Source organism: Eptatretus burgeri, chromosome 18 (assembly GCF_056783735.1).
Source record: "Eptatretus burgeri isolate ZD-2024b chromosome 18, Ebu_testis_v1, whole genome shotgun sequence".
NCBI lineage: Eukaryota > Metazoa > Chordata > Myxini > Myxiniformes > Myxinidae > Eptatretus > Eptatretus burgeri.
Window position 1 is genome coordinate 525,996 of NC_140978.1, and position 20,163 is coordinate 546,158.

General features: G+C 51.9%; 1 protein-coding gene across 1 annotated transcript in view; it reads right to left on the reverse strand.

The window, feature by feature from the left end:
- Positions 1 to 19,665, reverse strand: part of LOC147008447 (carbohydrate sulfotransferase 9-like) — a 39,196-nt gene extending 19,531 nt beyond the window's left edge. Inside the window, exon 1 of the mRNA XM_085863708.1 lies at positions 18,622 to 19,665. Within this exon, the coding sequence (XP_085719834.1) occupies positions 18,622 to 18,703 (82 nt within the window). The 5' untranslated portion in view covers positions 18,704 to 19,665. The remainder of the gene's footprint in view (positions 1 to 18,621) is intronic.
- Between the last annotated feature and the right edge of the window lie 498 nt (positions 19,666 to 20,163).

Genomic DNA, 20,163 nt, shown 5'->3' on the forward strand with positions numbered 1-20,163 from the left:
TCGATGGTTCGATTAATTATCGGGCGTATTCAGCCCACTACCAACCCTTTACGTGAAGCAAGATGAGGATTCAATGAGAGAAATGACGAAGCGAAGCGGGAAACAGTTCAACATAAAGCACATTTATTCGCGATGAACGGAAAGCACACATATACAATTCCACCAAAAGCACATAAAAAAAGAAGACAAAAAGCAAATGCGACAATGCAGATCTAATACCGATTACGCGAGCACACGGCAACACTTATACAATTTTACTTCACAGACGGCGCCGACAACACACATTCCCAAAGCAAAAGAAAAGAGAACCACCCTCCAGGATGAGGGGGTAGGCGGGCCTGGGGCCGAGACCGTGTCGGGCGTACCCGTCTGGTGATGAGACGCGGAGCGGCGGTGGTGCCTCAACTCCGCGGGCCTCGCGGACAGTGTTTGGTAGGGGGTGGGAAGGGGGCCCCCTTGGTCGCACTATCTCAGCGCGGGGGGAAACAGGAGGGGGTTGCTGATGCTCGGGGAAAGGAGGATTTTTTACTCTGTCTCGGGTCCCGCGACGAGCGTCTCCACCTCGACCAGGTCGCGCCGTCGGCCTCCCTGGTGTGCAGCTCCCGGCACCGACGCGAGCACCCCCTCGTCTGCCTTCGCCGCCTCTCCACAGCTCCGTCCTCTTCGCTCCGACTCCAACTCCGAACTCTTCCTCCTGCGAACTCCTTCCAACGCACACACGACGACCCTTTTCTGACGAACGCAGCCGCTTATATAAGCCCCGTGGCTTCGCCTTTGACCCCCTGCTTTCGACCTTTCACCTCGCTCCCCATTGGCCCGAGAAAAAGTGGGCGTGAATGCATTTTGATCCATGAATTTGCATATAGCGACCGCCCTCCAACGCCCTGGAGGCGGGGCCAAATCGCCCCTTGCTCACCGATTGGACGGAACAAAAGTGGGCGCGAGTCGTTTTTGATCCGTTTTTGGAGCGGAAAGTCCGTGGTTTTGTACACGCTGTTCGGCGCGCGCCTTGCACGAGTCCAATACCGGTACCCACAAGCGGCGCAAGAACGGTGGCGATGCGACGGTTGCGAGGTGTGACGGTAAAGGTCGTGGCTGTTGTGGTGAAGCGGCGTTGTGGTGGGTGGTTGATGTTGTGACGACTGTTGAGACGTGGTTGGTGGTGGTAATCATGGCGGTTGGTCCAAAATAAAGATAGTAAAAGAAAAACGGCTATCCTGAAGAGTCGCAGCACGCATAAATGACATGTATTCCCACTAGACAACGGGTTTGGGCCTAACTACACATATACTTACCGAGATATCTCACCTAAGGGACCTGAATGGTGGTTTGCGAATTTGGTAACCACAACACTACCCCCTCCCCTTTTTACAGACTCGTCCCGAGTCGTCAAATTTTCGTGTGCCATCATGTGTAGTTTTCCCCTAGGACATTTTACCTACGGATCCCTGAGTGCGACATTCATGGTATTCGTGTCCCCAAAATAAATAACCTGAGGGCTGCGTAACTACCTAAACAAACTCACTCACACGGACGACTTAAATAAAATTGCCGGCGCTAGGACAGACATGCCGGGGGCGCACTCATATTTACAGTACATCTTACCTTAACTTACAAATTTTACACTAAACCATGGCCCAGGATCACTGAACTCTGCAAAAGAAAAGCAGTTAGCAGGGAGCCAGGCTGCTCGCATGCAGTCTCTGGCTCAAAACAATGCAGGTGACAGGGAACGTGGCTGGCTGCTCACACGCAGTCCAAGGCCTTCCCTTTTGAACTGAACGCAGTGAACCACAACGGTGCATGGGCTGCACAACGCAGTCTCCGTGCCAGCTCAAGTGGCACACGCAATGAACACAACGAATGGATGGATGGACACAAACACGGTGCACGGGCCGCCACTGCAGGCCCGTGTTGTAGCTGCCAACAGGGCAGTTCTCGCAGCTTGCAAACTGTTGCCTTGATCCTGGCGCACATGGAAATGAACAGGGGGGGCCAAGCAAAAATTGAACGGGGCTGGTGAACGTGGGCAGTGGGCATGGCAAAGGCTGCAGGCGAACACAGCCCGCAGAAGAAGGCCGCTGCAGGCAAACACAGCCGGCAGATGAACTGGCCGGCACAGGCCTTAAAGAAAAACAGCCAGCAGATGAACTGGCCGGCACAGGCCTTGAAGAAAACAGCTGCAGACGATCCGGCCGGCACAGGCCTTGCAGCACAGCAGCTGCAGACGATCCAGCCGGCACAGGCCTCGCAGCAAAACAACAGCTGCCGATGAAGTTGGCCGGCCTCTGCCTTGCAGCAACGCAGCCAGCAGATGAAGCTGGCCAGTCTTTGCCGTTCAGTGGAGGTTGGTGGAGGGAGTGCGGTGGTGCTGGCCACTTGGAAGGCGGGCTCGGACCTACCTACCTGTCTCCCTCCCAACCTATCGCCTTTGCCTGTCACTGTACATACCCACTCCCTTAATTTGTCAAACCCCAATTTAGCCCCAACTTATTTTTTTAATTTTTTTTATTTTTACTTCCCCACTATAAATCGTCCCCTAACCCCCTGTACTGTCCTTGTTCGGCTAACCTACCCTGTCACCTAGCCTACTCCTAACCCCTACGTTCCCTTCCCGGAGGGGAGTAAGGGAGAGCTAACGTCCTGTGTCGAGGCCCAACGAAGCCTCAGAATGGCCTCCCCAGAGTTCGGCGATCTATAACCAAAGTGGGTCCAGCGGCCCACAACGACAGCGAGGGGATAGATGGTGCGGAGGGGTACACTTCCTAATCTACCCTATCCATTTAACTGTTAAACTACCCCGGGGCTTTCAACAAGCGCCTCTCGCTTAAACTATTGGTTCTAACAACCCAGATTCCCGTCGCCTGTGTTGGTGTCCTCACAATTTCGGGCCTCGCCCCCCAATTTTCTCTCCGTGCCCTCACACGGTCTCATGGCTGGGACACCTGGCTCCCTTTGGCAGGCACGACCCTCTGCCGATTCTCCTGCTATGGCACCCCCGGGCACTACACTGCCTCTGAGCCTACCAGCTCCCTAACACCGGGGAGTGTCCCCCATGGCACCTCCCCTGAAACGCACACGTGGCAGGCTGGCTTCCCGGGCCCCTTTCCGAGGGTCACCCATGCCCACAACACTGCTCACGCGGCTAATGGCGCCCGGGCCCCCGCACCAAGCAGGGGCACCCGTGCCCACTACGCTATCCCGGCCCCCCATGGGCCCTTGGCCTACCACGGCCGACTAGCCTGGTGCCCGGGGTACCCACTCAGCGATACTCACCTTTCGCAGCCATGCTCCCAAGCCCGTCAACAGGGCTCCTGCACCCCTCCAAACGGATTTCGAGCCTACACTCCCACCAACAGCAAAACGACCTCCATTTTTCAATTTAACTAACCCCCAAACTCACTTTACACTGACCCCGGGGTCCCTTGGGCGGGAGTCACTCCTCCCCCCCAATCACTCATCGCACCATGCATTCCCCATTCGCTCCACTCACACAGACCCGCTGGCCTCACTCACTCAACAAGTACTCACCTCACAACTCACCAACTCTTCAACACACACACCGCTGAACTCTGCCATCCTTCTATCTGCATCCCCTAACTAACTCGTGCTCCCACGTCGTCCCTTAAACTATAGCACATTCCTTTTAACACTACGTAGCTAAGCTACGTCCCCTCTACACATCCAAAGTCTGTCACTGTCTCCAAATAAATCCCATTAATCCATTTCCCAACCTAAATCTGACTACAATCCCTCTAACTAATCCATTCCACGGACTCCATGAGGACTTACCCCTGCCCCATGGAGTCGGTCTAACTAAGCTAACCCTTCCCCCTAACTGGTTTCCATCCTGTGCCCTGGTAAGGGGGTCTTCCACCCCTTGCCCAGGAATCCTGTGCACCCGAAAGTGAGGCTTGTTTTTTTTTTTTTTTTTTTTTTTTTTTACATGCGCATCGCCAGCGCGGTAACTCCGAGCTCGCGCACTTTGCACCTGCCCGTGACGTCATGCAGCTGCACGTGTACCTCGTCCCTTCTTGGACGGTACCATCCGGCAGGGATACCCCTCCTGCCGGATTCCAACCCCACGTGCAGCCATGGCGTCACCGTGCGCATAAAAAAAACAAGCCCCACGTCTCGAGGGGTTCCCCACGCGAACACATGTGCTTTGCCCGTTGGAGCTTAACACACACGATCGCGTGGAGAACCCGTCCGGTCCAAATCCGTTTACCTGCCTAAACTTTGTCCGTCCGCGGGATCGGCAAATCCACCGCTGGCGTTTCCGGACCGGGACTTCACTCTCGCAAGCGAGCACGTGGCGGTCTCGTGCGTTGCACAGCACGGACCTCGTGCTCACTGCTGGGTGAACCCGGCACGGTCCCCGAAACAACTACAGCCGCTACTCGGCTTTCTTTCCTCACATGTCGCCGTCGTCGCCATTCAACACACGCACACCTGCGTGTTACGACGCTCACACTCCACACCATTACATTCACACCGGGAGACGCGGCTGCGTGCTCCCGCATGCCAACCGACATCTCCCTTACATACCGCTCTCTCACACACACGGTCTCCCTTGCACTCGGCCGTTCACTCACGCGTGCCTCACTACTCACACAAACCATACTACTTACACACGCGGGGGCACTCACCCGCGGTGCCTCATCCACACTCCGTGCCTCACTCACACACGCGGGGGCACTCACCCGCGGTTCCTCACTCATACTGGCCGTTTCATCCACACACACGGCCTCTTCCACACACGGTGCCTCATCCACACACGGCGTGCTGGGAAGCACGTACTCCGGCACCATCGCCACCACACCACTCACACACGGGGTCGCTTCCACACACGGGGACGCACTCACACCTTGCACCACACACACAGGGACAACCACACTGGGGATTCGTGTCCCCACAAGGGTCTCCGGGGCCTCTATACCCCCCAAGCTCTCCGTGCACCTGTCCACAGCACCCGTCCCCTCAACCTCGCAAAGCACGACCGAACTCACCTGGTCGTGACTCGCCTCAAGGGGGCATACTCCCTCCCCTCGTTCCTGGAGGAGGCCATCCAGGTGCTCGCACTGGGTCCCTACACAGTCCGCCAGCTCACCCCCATTATCCTCCACGACCTCCGTGTGTGTGTGTGCGTCACTTACCCCGTCTTCATCGTGCAGTCTTCCCTCTATTTTTTCTGTCTCCCGTGTCTCTGCCAACTCTTCACCCTTTACCTCCCTTGTCTCAACTATTATTTCCGTTGTCGTCACCTCGTGTCTCGTCTCACGTTTTGGTCTCCCCATTTAATTTTTCCCTTTTGGTCACCGTCGATTCTTCTGTCACGACCCACGCCCAACACGCCCCCCGAATTATTTTTTTACCCGCCTCCACCGCGGGCCTGTCGGCCGTTGCACCCCCTTCCAGCTCGTTTGCTCCCACACGTGGAGTCGCCATTCCCAGCTCCCTGGTCACGGCCTTCATGCCCGCCTGCAGGCATCGGCCCATGTTCTGCGTCTCACCCCGCAGCTTTTTCGTTTCTTCCTTCATTTGCTTGCTCATGCTTTTTATTTCGTTTATAAATTCATTTGCGTTTGCATCCATCTTTTCCTTCATTCCTTTTATTTCGTTTTTCATTTCATTTGTATTTGTATCCATCTTTTCGTTTATTTGTTTGGTCATGCCTTTCATTTCGTTTATAAATTCATGCGCATTCGTTTCCATTTGCTTGTTCATTGCCGCCAGCATGGCGTATAGCTGGGCCATGTCGGGTGCGCTTGGGTGAGCCGATTCGGCAGGGGTTGGGGAAGGGTTTTGGTGGAGAGGGGGAGGGGAGGTGTCATACACCGCGGCCGCTGCCGCACCCATTTCGGCCTCTGGGTTCAGTTGGGCGAGTTCGTTTTCCTGTACAACCAACATTTCCTGCACGGGGATTTCATCCTGAGCCATGGATTCTACACATTACTACACATATACATTTCTAATACCCCCGGCTCCCGCTCGCCTTGAGACGCCATCTTGCTTCTCTTAAAGGGTTAATTTAGCTCGCTCGTAATTTGGAGGGAATCGGGGGTCGCTTCTCTCACCCCTGGACCGATTCCCGTGAATTTAGCTGGAGACAGGAGAGCCCGTTTTCCCGTTCTCCGTTACCAGTGCCGTGAGGAGGGCGATGGGTTTATATCGCACGACCTGACACCAGTGTTACGGATTCGCGCCCGCCGGCGTGCTGACGGCCACGTAACTCGAATCGCGGCACGTCGCCCACCGGACGGACAATCCAGTTGTGACCCCTCGTCACGGGTGGACCTTTCGGTCTCACCGCGATCGAGCCAATCGACCCCCGCGTGGGATAGGGTTGCTCGCCAAATTCGACCTACCTAAGTACCCACACGGAGGGTAGACCGGGCGATCGCACCTCGCCGCAGGTCGACTTCGGACACGGGCCGCTTACGCGACCCGTTCCGTACTATCGGGATAACCGAGCGGTGTTATCGTCGGCCTCGACGGTTCGATTAATTATCGGGCGTATTCAGCCCACTACCAACCCTTTACGTGAAGCAAGATGAGGATTCAATGAGAGAAATGACGAAGCGAAGCGGGAAACAGTTCAACATAAAGCACATTTATTCGCGATGAACGGAAAGCACGCATATACAATTCCACCAAAAGCACATAAAAAAAGAAGACAAAAAGCAAATGCGACAATGCAGATCTAATACCGATTACGCGAGCACACGGCAACACTTATACAATTTTACTTCACAGACGGCGCCGACAACACACATTCCCAAAGCAAAAGAAAAGAGAACCACCCTCCAGGATGAGGGGGTAGGCGGGCCTGGGGCCGAGACCGTGTCGGGCCTACCCGTCTGGTGATGAGACGCGGAGCGGCGGTGGTGCCTCAACTCCGCGGGCCTCGCGGACAGTGTTTGGTAGGGGGTGGGAAGGGGGCCCCTTGGTCGCACTATCTCAGCGCGGGGGGGAAACAGGAAGGGGTTGCTGATGCTCGGGGAAAGGAGGATTTTTTACTCTGTCTCGGGTCCCGCGACGAGCGTCTCCACCTCGACCAGGTCGTGCCGTCGGCCTCCCTGGTGTGCAGCTCCCGGCACCGACGCGAGCACCCCCTCGTCTGCCTTCGCCGCCGCCGCCTCTCCACAGCTCCGTCCTCTTCGCTCAGACTCCAACTCCGAACTCTTCCTCCTGCGAACTCCTTCCAACGCACACACGACGACCCTTTTCTGACGAACGCAGCCGCTTATATAAGCCCCGTGGCTTCGCCTTTGACCCCCTGCCTTCGACCTTTCACCTCGCTCCCCATTGGCCCGAGAAAAAGTGGGCGTGAGTGCATTTTGATCCATGAATTTGCATATAGCGACCGCCCTCCAACGCCCTGGAGGCGGAGCCAAATCGCCCCTTGCTCACCGATTGGACGGAACAAAAGTGGGCGTGAGTCGTTTTTGATCCGTTTTTGGAGCGGAAAGTCCGTGGTTTTGTACACGCTGTTCGGCGCGCGCCTTGCACGAGTCCAATACCGGTACCCACAAGCGGCGCAAGAACGGTGGCGATGCGACGGTTGCGAGGTGTGACGGTAAAGGTCGTGGCTGTTGTGGTGAAGCGGCGTTGTGGTGGGTGGTTGATGTTGTGACGACTGTTGAGACGTGGTTGGTGGTGGTAATCATGGCGGTTGGTCCAAAATAAAGATAGTAAAAGAAAAACGGCTATCCTGAAGAGTCGCAGCACGCATAAATGACATGTATTCCCACTAGACAACGGGTTTGGGCCTAACTACACATATACTTACCGAGATATCTCACCTAAGGGACCTGAATGGTGGTTTGCGAATTTGGTAACCACAACACTACCCCCTCCCCTTTTTACAGACTCGTCCCGAGTCGTCAAATTTTCGTGTGCCATCATGTGTAGTTTTCCCCTAGGACATTTTACCTACGGATCCCTGAGTGCGACATTCATGGTATTCGTGTCCCCAAAATAAATAACCTGAGGGCTGCGTAACTACCTAAACAAACTCACTCACACGGACGACTTAAATAAAATTGCCGGCGCTAGGACAGACATGCCGGGGCGCACTCATATTTACAGTACATCTTACCTTAACTTACAAATTTTACACTAAACCATGGCCCAGGATCACTGAACTCTGCAAAAGAAAAGCAGTTAGCAGGGAGCCAGGCTGCTCGCATGCAGTCTCTGGCTCAAAACAATGCAGGTGACAGGGAACGTGGCTGGCTGCTCACACGCAGTCCAAGGCCTTCCCTTTTGAACTGAACGCAGTGAACCACAACGGTGCATGGGCTGCACAACGCAGTCTCCGTGCCAGCTCAAGTGGCACACGCAATGAACACAACGAATGGATGGATGGACACAAACACGGTGCACGGGCCGCCACTGCAGGCCCGTGTTGTAGCTGCCAACAGGGCAGTTCTCGCAGCTTGCAAACTGTTGCCTTGATCCTGGCGCACATGGAAATGAACAGGGGGGGCCAAGCAAAAATTGAACGGGGCTGGTGAACGTGGGCAGTGGGCATGGCAAAGGCTGCAGGCGAACACAGCCCGCAGAAGAAGGCCGCTGCAGGCAAACACAGCCGGCAGATGAACTGGCCGGCACAGGCCTTAAAGAAAAACAGCCAGCAGATGAACTGGCCGGCACAGGCCTTGAAGAAAACAGCTGCAGACGATCCGGCCGGCACAGGCCTTGCAGCACAGCAGCTGCAGACGATCCAGCCGGCACAGGCCTCGCAGCAAAACAACAGCTGCCGATGAAGTTGGCCGGCCTCTGCCTTGCAGCAACGCAGCCAGCAGATGAAGCTGGCCAGTCTTTGCCGTTCAGTGGAGGTTGGTGGAGGGAGTGCGGTGGTGCTGGCCACTTGGAAGGCGGGCTCGGACCTACCTACCTGTCTCCCTCCCAACCTATCGCCTTTGCCTGTCACTGTACATACCCACTCCCTTAATTTGTCAAACCCCAATTTAGCCCCAACTTATTTTTTTAATTTTTTTTATTTTTACTTCCCCACTATAAATCGTCCCCTAACCCCCTGTACTGTCCTTGTTCGGCTAACCTACCCTGTCACCTAGCCTACTCCTAACCCCTACGTTCCCTTCCCGGAGGGGAGTAAGGGAGAGCTAACGTCCTGTGTCGAGGCCCAACGAAGCCTCAGAATGGCCTCCCCAGAGTTCGGCGATCTATAACCAAAGTGGGTCCAGCGGCCCACAACGACAGCGAGGGGATAGATGGTGCGGAGGGGTACACTTCCTAATCTACCCTATCCATTTAACTGTTAAACTACCCCGGGGCTTTCAACAAGCGCCTCTCGCTTAAACTATTGGTTCTAACAACCCAGATTCCCGTCGCCTGTGTTGGTGTCCTCACAATTTCGGGCCTCGCCCCCCAATTTTCTCTCCGTGCCCTCACACGGTCTCATGGCTGGGACACCTGGCTCCCTTTGGCAGGCACGACCCTCTGCCGATTCTCCTGCTATGGCACCCCCGGGCACTACACTGCCTCTGAGCCTACCAGCTCCCTAACACCGGGGAGTGTCCCCCATGGCACCTCCCCTGAAACGCACACGTGGCAGGCTGGCTTCCCGGGCCCCTTTCCGAGGGTCACCCATGCCCACAACACTGCTCACGCGGCTAATGGCGCCCCGGGCCCCCGCACCAAGCAGGGGCACCCGTGCCCACTACGCTATCCCGGCCCCCCATGGGCCCTTGGCCTACCACGGCCGACTAGCCTGGTGCCCGGGGTACCCACTCAGCGATACTCACCTTTCGCAGCCATGCTCCCAAGCCCGTCAACAGGGCTCCTGCACCCCTCCAAACGGATTTCGAGCCTACACTCCCACCAACAGCAAAACGACCTCCATTTTTCAATTTAACTAACCCCCAAACTCACTTTACACTGACCACGGGGTCCCTTGGGCGGGAGTCACTCCTCCCCCCCAATCACTCATCGCACCATGCATTCCCCATTCGCTCCACTCACACAGACCCGCTGGCCTCACTCACTCAACAAGTACTCACCTCACAACTCACCAACTCTTCAACACACACACCGCTGAACTCTGCCATCCTTCTATCTGCATCCCCTAACTAACTCGTGCTCCCACGTCGTCCCTTAAACTATAGCACATTCCTTTTAACACTACGTAGCTAAGCTACGTCCCCTCTACACATCCAAAGTCTGTCACTGTCTCCAAATAAATCCCATTAATCCATTTCCCAACCTAAATCTGACTACAATCCCTCTAACTAATCCATTCCACGGACTCCATGAGGACTTACCCCTGCCCCATGGAGTCGGTCTAACTAAGCTAACCCTTCCCCTAACTGGTTTCCATCCTGTGCCCTGGTAAGGGGTCTTCCACCCCTTGCCCAGGAATCCTGTGCACCCGAAAGTGAGGCTTGTTTTTTTTTTTTTTTTTACATGCGCATCGCCAGCGCGGTAACTCCGAGCTCGCGCACTTTGCACCTGCCCGTGACGTCATGCAGCTGCACGTGTACCTCGTCCCTTCTTGGACGGTACCATCCGGCAGGGATACCCCTCCTGCCGGATTCCAACCCCACGTGCAGCCATGGCGTCACCGTGCGCATAAAAAAACAAGCCCCACGTCTCGAGGGGTTCCCCACGCGAACACATGTGCTTTGCCCGTTGGAGCTTAACACACACGATCGCGTGGAGAACCCGTCCGGTCCAAATCCGTTTACCTGCCTAAACTTTGTCCGTCCGCGGGATCGGCAAATCCACCGCTGGCGTTTCCGGACCGGGACTTCACTCTCGCAAGCGAGCACGTGGCGGTCTCGTGCGTTGCACAGCACGGACCTCGTGCTCACTGCTGGGTGAACCCGGCACGGTCCCCGAAACAACTACAGCCGCTACTCGGCTTTCTTTCCTCACATGTCGCCGTCGTCGCCATTCAACACACGCACACCTGCGTGTTACGACGCTCACACTCCACACCATTACATTCACACCGGGAGACGCGGCTGCGTGCTCCCGCATGCCAACCGACATCTCCCTTACATACCGCTCTCTCACACACACGGTCTCCCTTGCACTCGGCCGTTCACTCACGCGTGCCTCACTACTCACACAAACCATACCACTCGCACACGCGGGGGCACTCAACCGCGGCGCCTCATCCACACACCGTGCCTCACTCACACACGCGGGGAACTCACCCGCGGTGCCTCACTCATACTGGCCGTTTCATCCACACACACGGCCTCTTCCACACACGGTGCCTCATCCACACACGGCGTGCTGGGAAGCACGTACTCCGGCACCATCGCCACCACACCACTCACACACGGGGTCGCTTCCACACACGGGGACGCACTCACACCTTGCACCACACACACAGGGACAACCACACTGGGGATTTGTGTCCCCACAAGGGTCTCCGGGGCCTCTATACCCCCAAGCTCTCCGTGCACCTGTCCACAGCACCCGTCCCCTCGACCTCGCAAAGCACGACCGAACCCACCTGGTCGTGACTCGCATCAAGGGGCATACTCCCTCCCCTCGTTCCTGGAGGAGGCCATCCAGGTGCTCGCACTGGGTCCCTACACAGTCCGCCAGCTCACCCCCATTATCCTCCACGACCTCCGTGTGTGTGTGTGCGTCACTTACCCCGTCTTCATCGTGCAGTCTTCCCTCTATTTTTTCTGTCTCCCGTGTCTCTGCCAACTCTTCACCCTTTACCTCCCTTGTCTCAACTATTATTTCCGTTGTCGTCACCTCGTGTCTCGTCTCACGTTTTGGTCTCCCCATTTAATTTTTCCCTTTTGGTCACCGTCGATTCTTCTGTCACGACCCACGCCCAACACGCCCCCCGAATTATTTTTTTACCCGCCTCCACCGCGGGCCTGTCGGCCGTTGCACCCCCTTCCAGCTCGTTTGCTCCCACACGTGGAGTCGCCATTCCCAGCTCCCTGGTCACGGCCTTCATGCCCGCCTGCAGGCATCGGCCCATGTTCTGCGTCTCACCCCGCAGCTTTTTCGTTTCTTCCTTCATTTGCTTGCTCATGCTTTTTATTTCGTTTATAAATTCATTTGCGTTTGCATCCATCTTTTCCTTCATTCCTTTTATTTCGTTTTTCATTTCATTTGTATTTGTATCCATCTTTTCGTTTATTTGTTTGGTCATGCCTTTCATTTCGTTTATAAATTCATGCGCATTCGTTTCCATTTGCTTGTTCATTGCCGCCAGCATGGCGTATAGCTGGGCCATGTCGGGTGCGCTTGGGTGAGCCGATTCGGCAGGGGTTGGGGAAGGGTTTTGGTGGAGAGGGGGAGGGGAGGTGTCATACACCGCGGCCGCTGCCGCACCCATTTCGGCCTCTGGGTTCAGTTGGGCGAGTTCGTTTTCCTGTACAACCAACATTTCCTGCACGGGGATTTCATCCTGAGCCATGGATTCTACACATTACTACACATATACATTTCTAATACCCCCGGCTCCCGCTCGCCTTGAGACGCCATCTTGCTTCTCTTAAAGGGTTAATTTAGCTCGCTCGTAATTTGGAGGGAATCGGGGGTCGCTTCTCTCACCCCTGGACCGATTCCCGTGAATTTAGCTGGAGACAGGAGAGCCCGTTTTCCCGTTCTCCGTTACCAGTGCCGTGAGGAGGGCGATGGGTTTATATCGCACGACCTGACACCAGTGTTACGGATTCGCGCCCGCCGGCGTGCTGACGGCCACGTAACTCGAATCGCGGCACGTCGCCCACCGGACGGACAATCCAGTTGTGACCCCTCGTCACGGGTGGACCTTTCGGTCTCACCGCGATCGAGCCAATCGACCCCCGCGTGGGATAGGGTTGCTCGCCAAATTCGACCTACCTAAGTACCCACACGGAGGGTAGACCGGGCGATCGCACCTCGCCGCAGGTCGACTTCGGACACGGGCCGCTTAAGCGACCCGTTCCGTACTATCGGGATAACCGAGCGGTGTTATCGTCGGCCTCGACGGTTCGATTAATTATCGGGCGTATTCAGCCCACTACCAACCCTTTACGTGAAGCAAGATGAGGATTCAATGAGAGAAATGACGAAGCGAAGCGGGAAACAGTTCAACATAAAGCACATTTATTCGCGATGAACGGAAAGCACGCATATACAATTCCACCAAAAGCACATAAAAAAAGAAGACAAAAAGCAAATGCGACAATGCAGATCTAATACCGATTACGCGAGCACACGGCAACACTTATACAATTTTACTTCACAGACGGCGCCGACAACACACATTCCCAAAGCAAAAGAAAAGAGAACCACCCTCCAGGATGAGGGGGTAGGCGGGCCTGGGGCCGAGACCGTGTCGGGCCTACCCGTCTGGTGATGAGACGCGGAGCGGCGGTGGTGCCTCAACTCCGCGGGCCTCGCGGACAGTGTTTGGTAGGGGGTGGGAAGGGGGCCCCCTTGGTCGCACTATCTCAGCGCGGGGGGGAAACAGGAAGGGGTTGCTGATGCTCGGGGAAAGGAGGATTTTTTACTCTGTCTCGGGTCCCGCGACGAGCGTCTCCACCTCGACCAGGTCGTGCCGTCGGCCTCCCTGGTGTGCAGCTCCCGGCACCGACGCGAGCACCCCCTCGTCTGCCTTCGCCGCCGCCGCCTCTCCACAGCTCCGTCCTCTTCGCTCAGACTCCAACTCCGAACTCTTCCTCCTGCGAACTCCTTCCAACGCACACACGACGACCCTTTTCTGACGAACGCAGCCGCTTATATAAGCCCCGTGGCTTCGCCTTTGACCCCCTGCCTTCGACCTTTCACCTCGCTCCCCATTGGCCCGAGAAAAAGTGGGCGTGAGTGCATTTTGATCCATGAATTTGCATATAGCGACCGCCCTCCAACGCCCTGGAGGCGGAGCCAAATCGCCCCTTGCTCACCGATTGGACGGAACAAAAGTGGGCGTGAGTCGTTTTTGATCCGTTTTTGGAGCGGAAAGTCCGTGGTTTTGTACACGCTGTTCGGCGCGCGCCTTGCACGAGTCCAATACCGGTACCCACAAGCGGCGCAAGAACGGTGGCGATGCGACGGTTGCGAGGTGTGACGGTAAAGGTCGTGGCTGTTGTGGTGAAGCGGCGTTGTGGTGGGTGGTTGATGTTGTGACGACTGTTGAGACGTGGTTGGTGGTGGTAATCATGGCGGTAGGTCCAAAATAAAGATAGTAAAAGAAAAACGGCTATCCTGAAGAGTCGCAGTACGCATAAATGACATGTATTCCCACTAGACCATGGGTTTGGGCCTAACTACACATATACTTACCGAGATATCTCACCTAAGGGACCTGAATGGTGGTTTGCGAATTTGGTAACCACAACAATATATAAATATATATATATATATATATATATATATATATATATATATATATATATATGTATATGTATGAGGTGAATGCACCCGGCGCTGCCTGGGTTCTGTTTGAATGAATTTAATATTCTATACATATGTCTGACGCGAGCACAGTATCAGTTCCCTATTGGGCCATGGCAGTCATAGGCTAATGGAGACGTGTGGTGAGGCATTACTCTCCCCCTTCCTCTTTCTTCCATCCTTCCTAGCTCCCCCCTTCCTCCCCTCTCTCCCCATCTCTTCTCTTACTCTCTCTCTCTCTCTCTCTCTCTCTCTCTCTCTCTCTCTCTCTCTCTCTCTCTCTCTCTCTCTCTCTCTCTCTCTCTCTCTCTCTCTCTCTCCTCTCTCTCTCTCTCTCTCTCTCTCTCTCCACCCCACTCTTAGTATTCCCATCAGCAAAGAAAAATTTGCTAGTAATATAAGACAACATTGAGATGAGGGTAAATAATCAATACTTATCAGTCTCTCCCAGAAGGGGTTGCGAGAATATTGCAGTGTCTCTGACGTCATAGGTCACATGGTATCATATGGCATCAATATTGGATTAAAAGGAAAAAAAGTTGGATATATTTTTCTCTGAAACAACTCAACAAAAATATTTGAAACTTGCCAAATGTCATCAACTCCCCAGGAGGTATATAATATGGTAATGTCATTGGTGAAGTGGTATTTCATCCATAATTGGTTGAATTGAAATCTTCATCTAAAAAAAAAACCTGAAACTTCATATACCTTATCGACAATCAGGTCTGATCTGATATACCATCAGGCGAAGAGGAACTTTTTCTCCCATGGGACACTGGATACCATTGATCAGAGTCACAGGGTCAGGCTTAATGGCAGAACTGAGCTGTTCAGGGAGCTGAGGCGTAAAACTTTACATTTGCTGAGGGCGGAGAAGGAGGCCTATGTGTGAGGAATCTGTAAAATGGTCGAGCATCACCTATGGTTAAGTGATTCTCATCCTACTTTGTCATCACCAGAATAATCTGTGCATTGTGTTCCTCCAAGCGCATCCCTCGGTGTACTGCAGTTAAAGCGGTGGGAGGTGAGCTTTTGTCAGAGGAATCCGAAGTGAAGGCCCGCTGGGCCGGTTACTTTGAGCGGCTGCACCAGGTTGACCCCACCAGCTGTTGAGTTGAATGTCAAGGGTGTTACTATCCCCATTGCCGAATCAAACATCATTGAACCATCTTCGTTTGGGCAATCAAGCTGCGGTGAACCAGTTGAAATGGAGTAAACCACCTGGGATCTATGGCATCCACACTGAACTTCTTAAGGCTGATGGAAATGCTTCACTCATGTTGTTATATGCAGTTCTGTGCTCTGTTTGGAGCACAGGCATCATCGCAACTGACTGGAAGAGGGGCCTTGTCCCTCTCTGGATAGGGAAGGGTGATTGCCAGGACTGCAACAACTACTGAGCGGTAACGCTGCTCTCATTGTTGGGCAAGGTCTTTGCTTGGATACTTCTTTGTAGGGCTTGCCACCATCTGCTTGAGCACCAATGCCTAGAGCAGTCAGGCTTTACACCAAAGAGGTCAATGACTGACCATATCCTTGCTCTTCGGGTCCTCACTCACTGCAGATGAGAGTTTCGGCATTGGATGCTCACAGCCTGGATGTTGATCTTCGCAAAGCGTTCAAATCAGTGAATCGGGATGCTTTCTGGAGGATTCTTCGTTGGGTGCCACCAATACTGATCGATCTGATTTCTGAACTATATTCTGGTACTGAGAATGCTGCGAGTGTGAGGTGTGATGGTTCCATCTCTGACTTATTTCCACTTCTTACTGGAGTTAGTCAGGGGTGTGTATTGGCCCCCACATTTTTGAGCGCTTGGATGGACTGGATTCTGGAGGAAATGTCAGAGAGATAAAGCTACGGTGCATTCTTTGGGAATGTCAAGATCACTGACCTTGATATCACAGATCATGCAGTCATCTTGGTGGAAACTATGGATATCCTAATGTGGGCCATTCAGGCGATGAGTGAGGAGTGTGAGTCACTGGGATTGTGGGTCTCCTGGGTCAAAATTGAGATCTAAGCTTTCATTGACATCTTGGATGTTGCTATCTTGCCTGTACTCATTTGTGGCAAGGATGTTGAGGTCACAGAGATATTCACTTACCTTGGGAGTGATATTCATGTCTCCACATTTGTGCACCAGAGGTTGATAGATGTCTGTGTCTGGCTTGGGGAATCATGGAATGACTGGATCATGGGGTGTGGCGCTGTCAGTACCTATACAGGATGAAAGTCTGAGTCTTTAATTCCTTGCTGCTTCCCAGTCATGCTCTTCAGATGTGAGACTTGGACTTTGATCAAGGATCTGAGACAAAGACTAAACTCCTTCAGTTGGTACCATGTCTCTTCAAAGATTTCTTGGCTATCGCTGTTCAGACTGTGTCCAATGAGCGTTTGCTGAGAGACGCAGATGAGATTTGTTACCTGTATAATCTGTGAGTCCCAGCCTCGGCTGTATGGACATGTGGCTCATTTTCCTGATGCTGATCCTACTCACCAAATTACCGACAATGTGCTCATGGTTGCAGCACGTTGATCAGCATCTCAAGGAGTTGGGGATGGGCCAGACATCTGCCTGGGGATGGCCAGACGAAAGCCCCTGGAGTCCAGGTGGAAAGTGGTTGCGGTGACACGCTGCTCCAGTGCATGCTCCCATACCATACCTGACGTGACCTTCATTGAGGCAATTTAGCCTTAACATGCACAAAATGGTTGTTAAATATCCTCATAATTAATCAATAATTAACTAGTAAAAAAGACATAAAATGTGATAGCCCCCATTGTTTTAGTAATTTTGCTTTCTGGAGTTAAAGGGCTCGCCCATATTTATGTACAACTAAAATGGCCACCAGTGTACCAGTCCGCCATCTTTGATCAGATCGCAAAATAAAGTGAGGAGCCCGTGTACGCCATTATGTACTGGGCTTGTGCCAAGTTTGAACAAAATCGGACCATGCATGTCTGAGAAATATTTGGGGACATCTTTAAGCAACAAAATAGCCATCATTCAGCCAACTTGAATTTGATTTAGAAAAAAAAATGACGCGCATGTGTAAGCCATCATTCATTATTCTGTATGCCGAGTTTAAACAACATCGGTAAACGCATGTCCGAGAAACAGTTGAGGAGGTTTTCAACACCGGGGTTTTTTTTTTACAACTAAAATGGCCGCCAGTCTGCCATCTTGGATCTGCTGTTGAAAAAAAAAAAAAAGACGTGCACATGTCTTTGTGCTAAGTACGAATAAAATCAATCCAGACATTTCCGAGACTTGGTTGTGAATGCACGCACACATGCACGGACAGGAAAATTGAGACCCTATCCATAAGCCCCCCCATTTTGGACTAAGTTCAACGGGGGCTAATTAAGCTATGGATAATGGCAATGTATGTAACATGATAGGGTGCATGGATGATACGGGTATATGGCCATAAAAGTATTGTCCACTTAACAGTAGCATTTTTGTTCAGAATGAGCGTGTGAGGCGACACTATGTACTCTACGAGTGCCGTTCAAGTTTGAAAAAGCTTTCGAGTCAATGACTCTTTGTGAATACCAGTTAGAACTGTTAAACCTCGTTTTGATTATTAGCTTTAAATAGTTAGGTTTATTGAGAAAACAACTCCATCAGATAGCTATCTAACTATCATGCACACAGCCTGTGGATGCTGGTTGCCTCATGTCGTGGGGGCACGGCAGTGCCACTGACGTAATGCCCTCTGCTACCAGCAGTGTGACCACTCCTCATTTTCATAAATGCCAAGGTGAGCCAATGAAAAAAGCCATGAATTCACAAGGTTTCGGAAAAGCGATGATAATAGAAAACGTATACGCCAAGAAAACCTTTAGAAAACCAAGACGTCAAGGTGAACAACGAATAGCCAAGATCTTGTGAAAAAAGCCGAGGAGTGGTCACACTGATTACCAGTACACCGGTACTCATTTCGCCAACTACAGAAGGTGTTGATTCCATGGCACGACAGGGGCTCAAACTCAGGACCTTAAGATCTTAAGCCAGCCACCTTAACCATCAAGCAAACACCAGGTTTAACTCCATCAGATCATGTGCACACTCATTTCGTTGAGCTGTTTATTATAGAAAAATAAACAACTGTCAACTCATAATTTTAAAGATGAATAATTTCATGTAGTAATATTGCAATGAGATTGTTTTCAGATCAATTGACTAAAACATTCAAAAGTTCTAAAATATATTTGAATGAAACCAACCTGGCTTCATGAACATGAAAATAGTCACTAGAAGAGATCCAAACACGAAGGCAATGACATGAGAAATCCTGAAGCAACGCATTGCATTCACTTCGATCTGGGATGTGATCGTACCGCGTCACCTCGGATTGTCTCACCGTGTGTTGGGCGTGTCCCAACGCACCTGATCTCACATCCGTACCCAACTTTTTTTTAAAGAAATAATATTAGTGTGTGAATAAAGTAAGGTTGTGAAGTCCTTGGAAGTTGAGCATCGTAGTTGGTAACATTGCATTTGGGTATTTCAATAAAAAACAAAAACTAAGTAGTTCATCTGAAAGTACATTGATTAAACTGACCATTTGCTGCAACTCAATAATGTAGCTTTACATAGGCGTACATTCCGTTTTCTTGTTTTATGGGATGAGGAGGATGTAGGTAACATTTGAATTGTACTACTTCATAATATACAGGTGTGTGTGATCATAAAGTCAGTGGCTTCACATACCATGTAATCAACAAGAGCAAGAATTGCTTTGCAATGCATGTCCCCTACCAATGTGATATTTTCGAAGTTGAAAAAGGGCATAACTCTGTGAAAAATTGATGAAACGCCCTGGAACTCAAACTTGATCTGGAACATATCATAATAAAGCCAAGTATCAAGTTTCAGTTGAATGTGTTAAGGGGTATGGGGGGAAAAAGTCTGAAAGACTACAGGTGGGATGGGTATAACATAACCTCCATCCACCTTAGGTGATGGAGGTAACTATACAACCACTACTTCTACCACCACCACTACTGCTAGTTTTATGACCACAATTAATCTCTCCTTGTGAAGTCGGCTTTGGGTTATGTTTGGCCCAAGTCTTTTATGAACCAGATGGGCAGGCTGGATATTTGACTGGAGGTGAATTGAGTGGTAACTTGGAGTTAACATCCTTCTTCTGCTACTAGCAGAATAGACACCACATTTAACGTCCATCCCAGGGACGGTCACTTTGTGATGCAACCCTTACGAGTGAAGCACTAACCCAAAAGTTATATAGTCGGGTCAGGAATTGCATCCAGACTCGACAACTCAAAGGTAGTTATTTTATTTCTCAATAATTGAACAAAAAAATTTTTTTTTTTTTGTTACATATCTCTTTAATAGCAAATGCAACTTTTCCACTGAGCAGTCCAACTTGTGTGTGTGTGTGTGTGTGTGTGTGTGTGTGTGTGTGTGTGTGTGTGTGTGTGTGTGTGTGTGTGTGTGTGTGTGTGTGTGTGTGTGTGTGTGTGTGTGTGTGTATTTGTATATATGTGTATGTGTATATATATGTATATGTATATATATATATATATATATATATATATATATATATATATATATATATATGTAATATATGAGATCCATCGAAAAAGTAACGGGACTGAGCCTGCTGTGTGCTCCACTGACACAACTTGAATGAACGGGTTGCGTCACAGTTTTTCGCAACATTCCAGCAATACATATGATTGGTGATGGTTGACTGTGCTCATTGTGTGATTATTTACAGGTCGTGCTTTACACATTGTCTA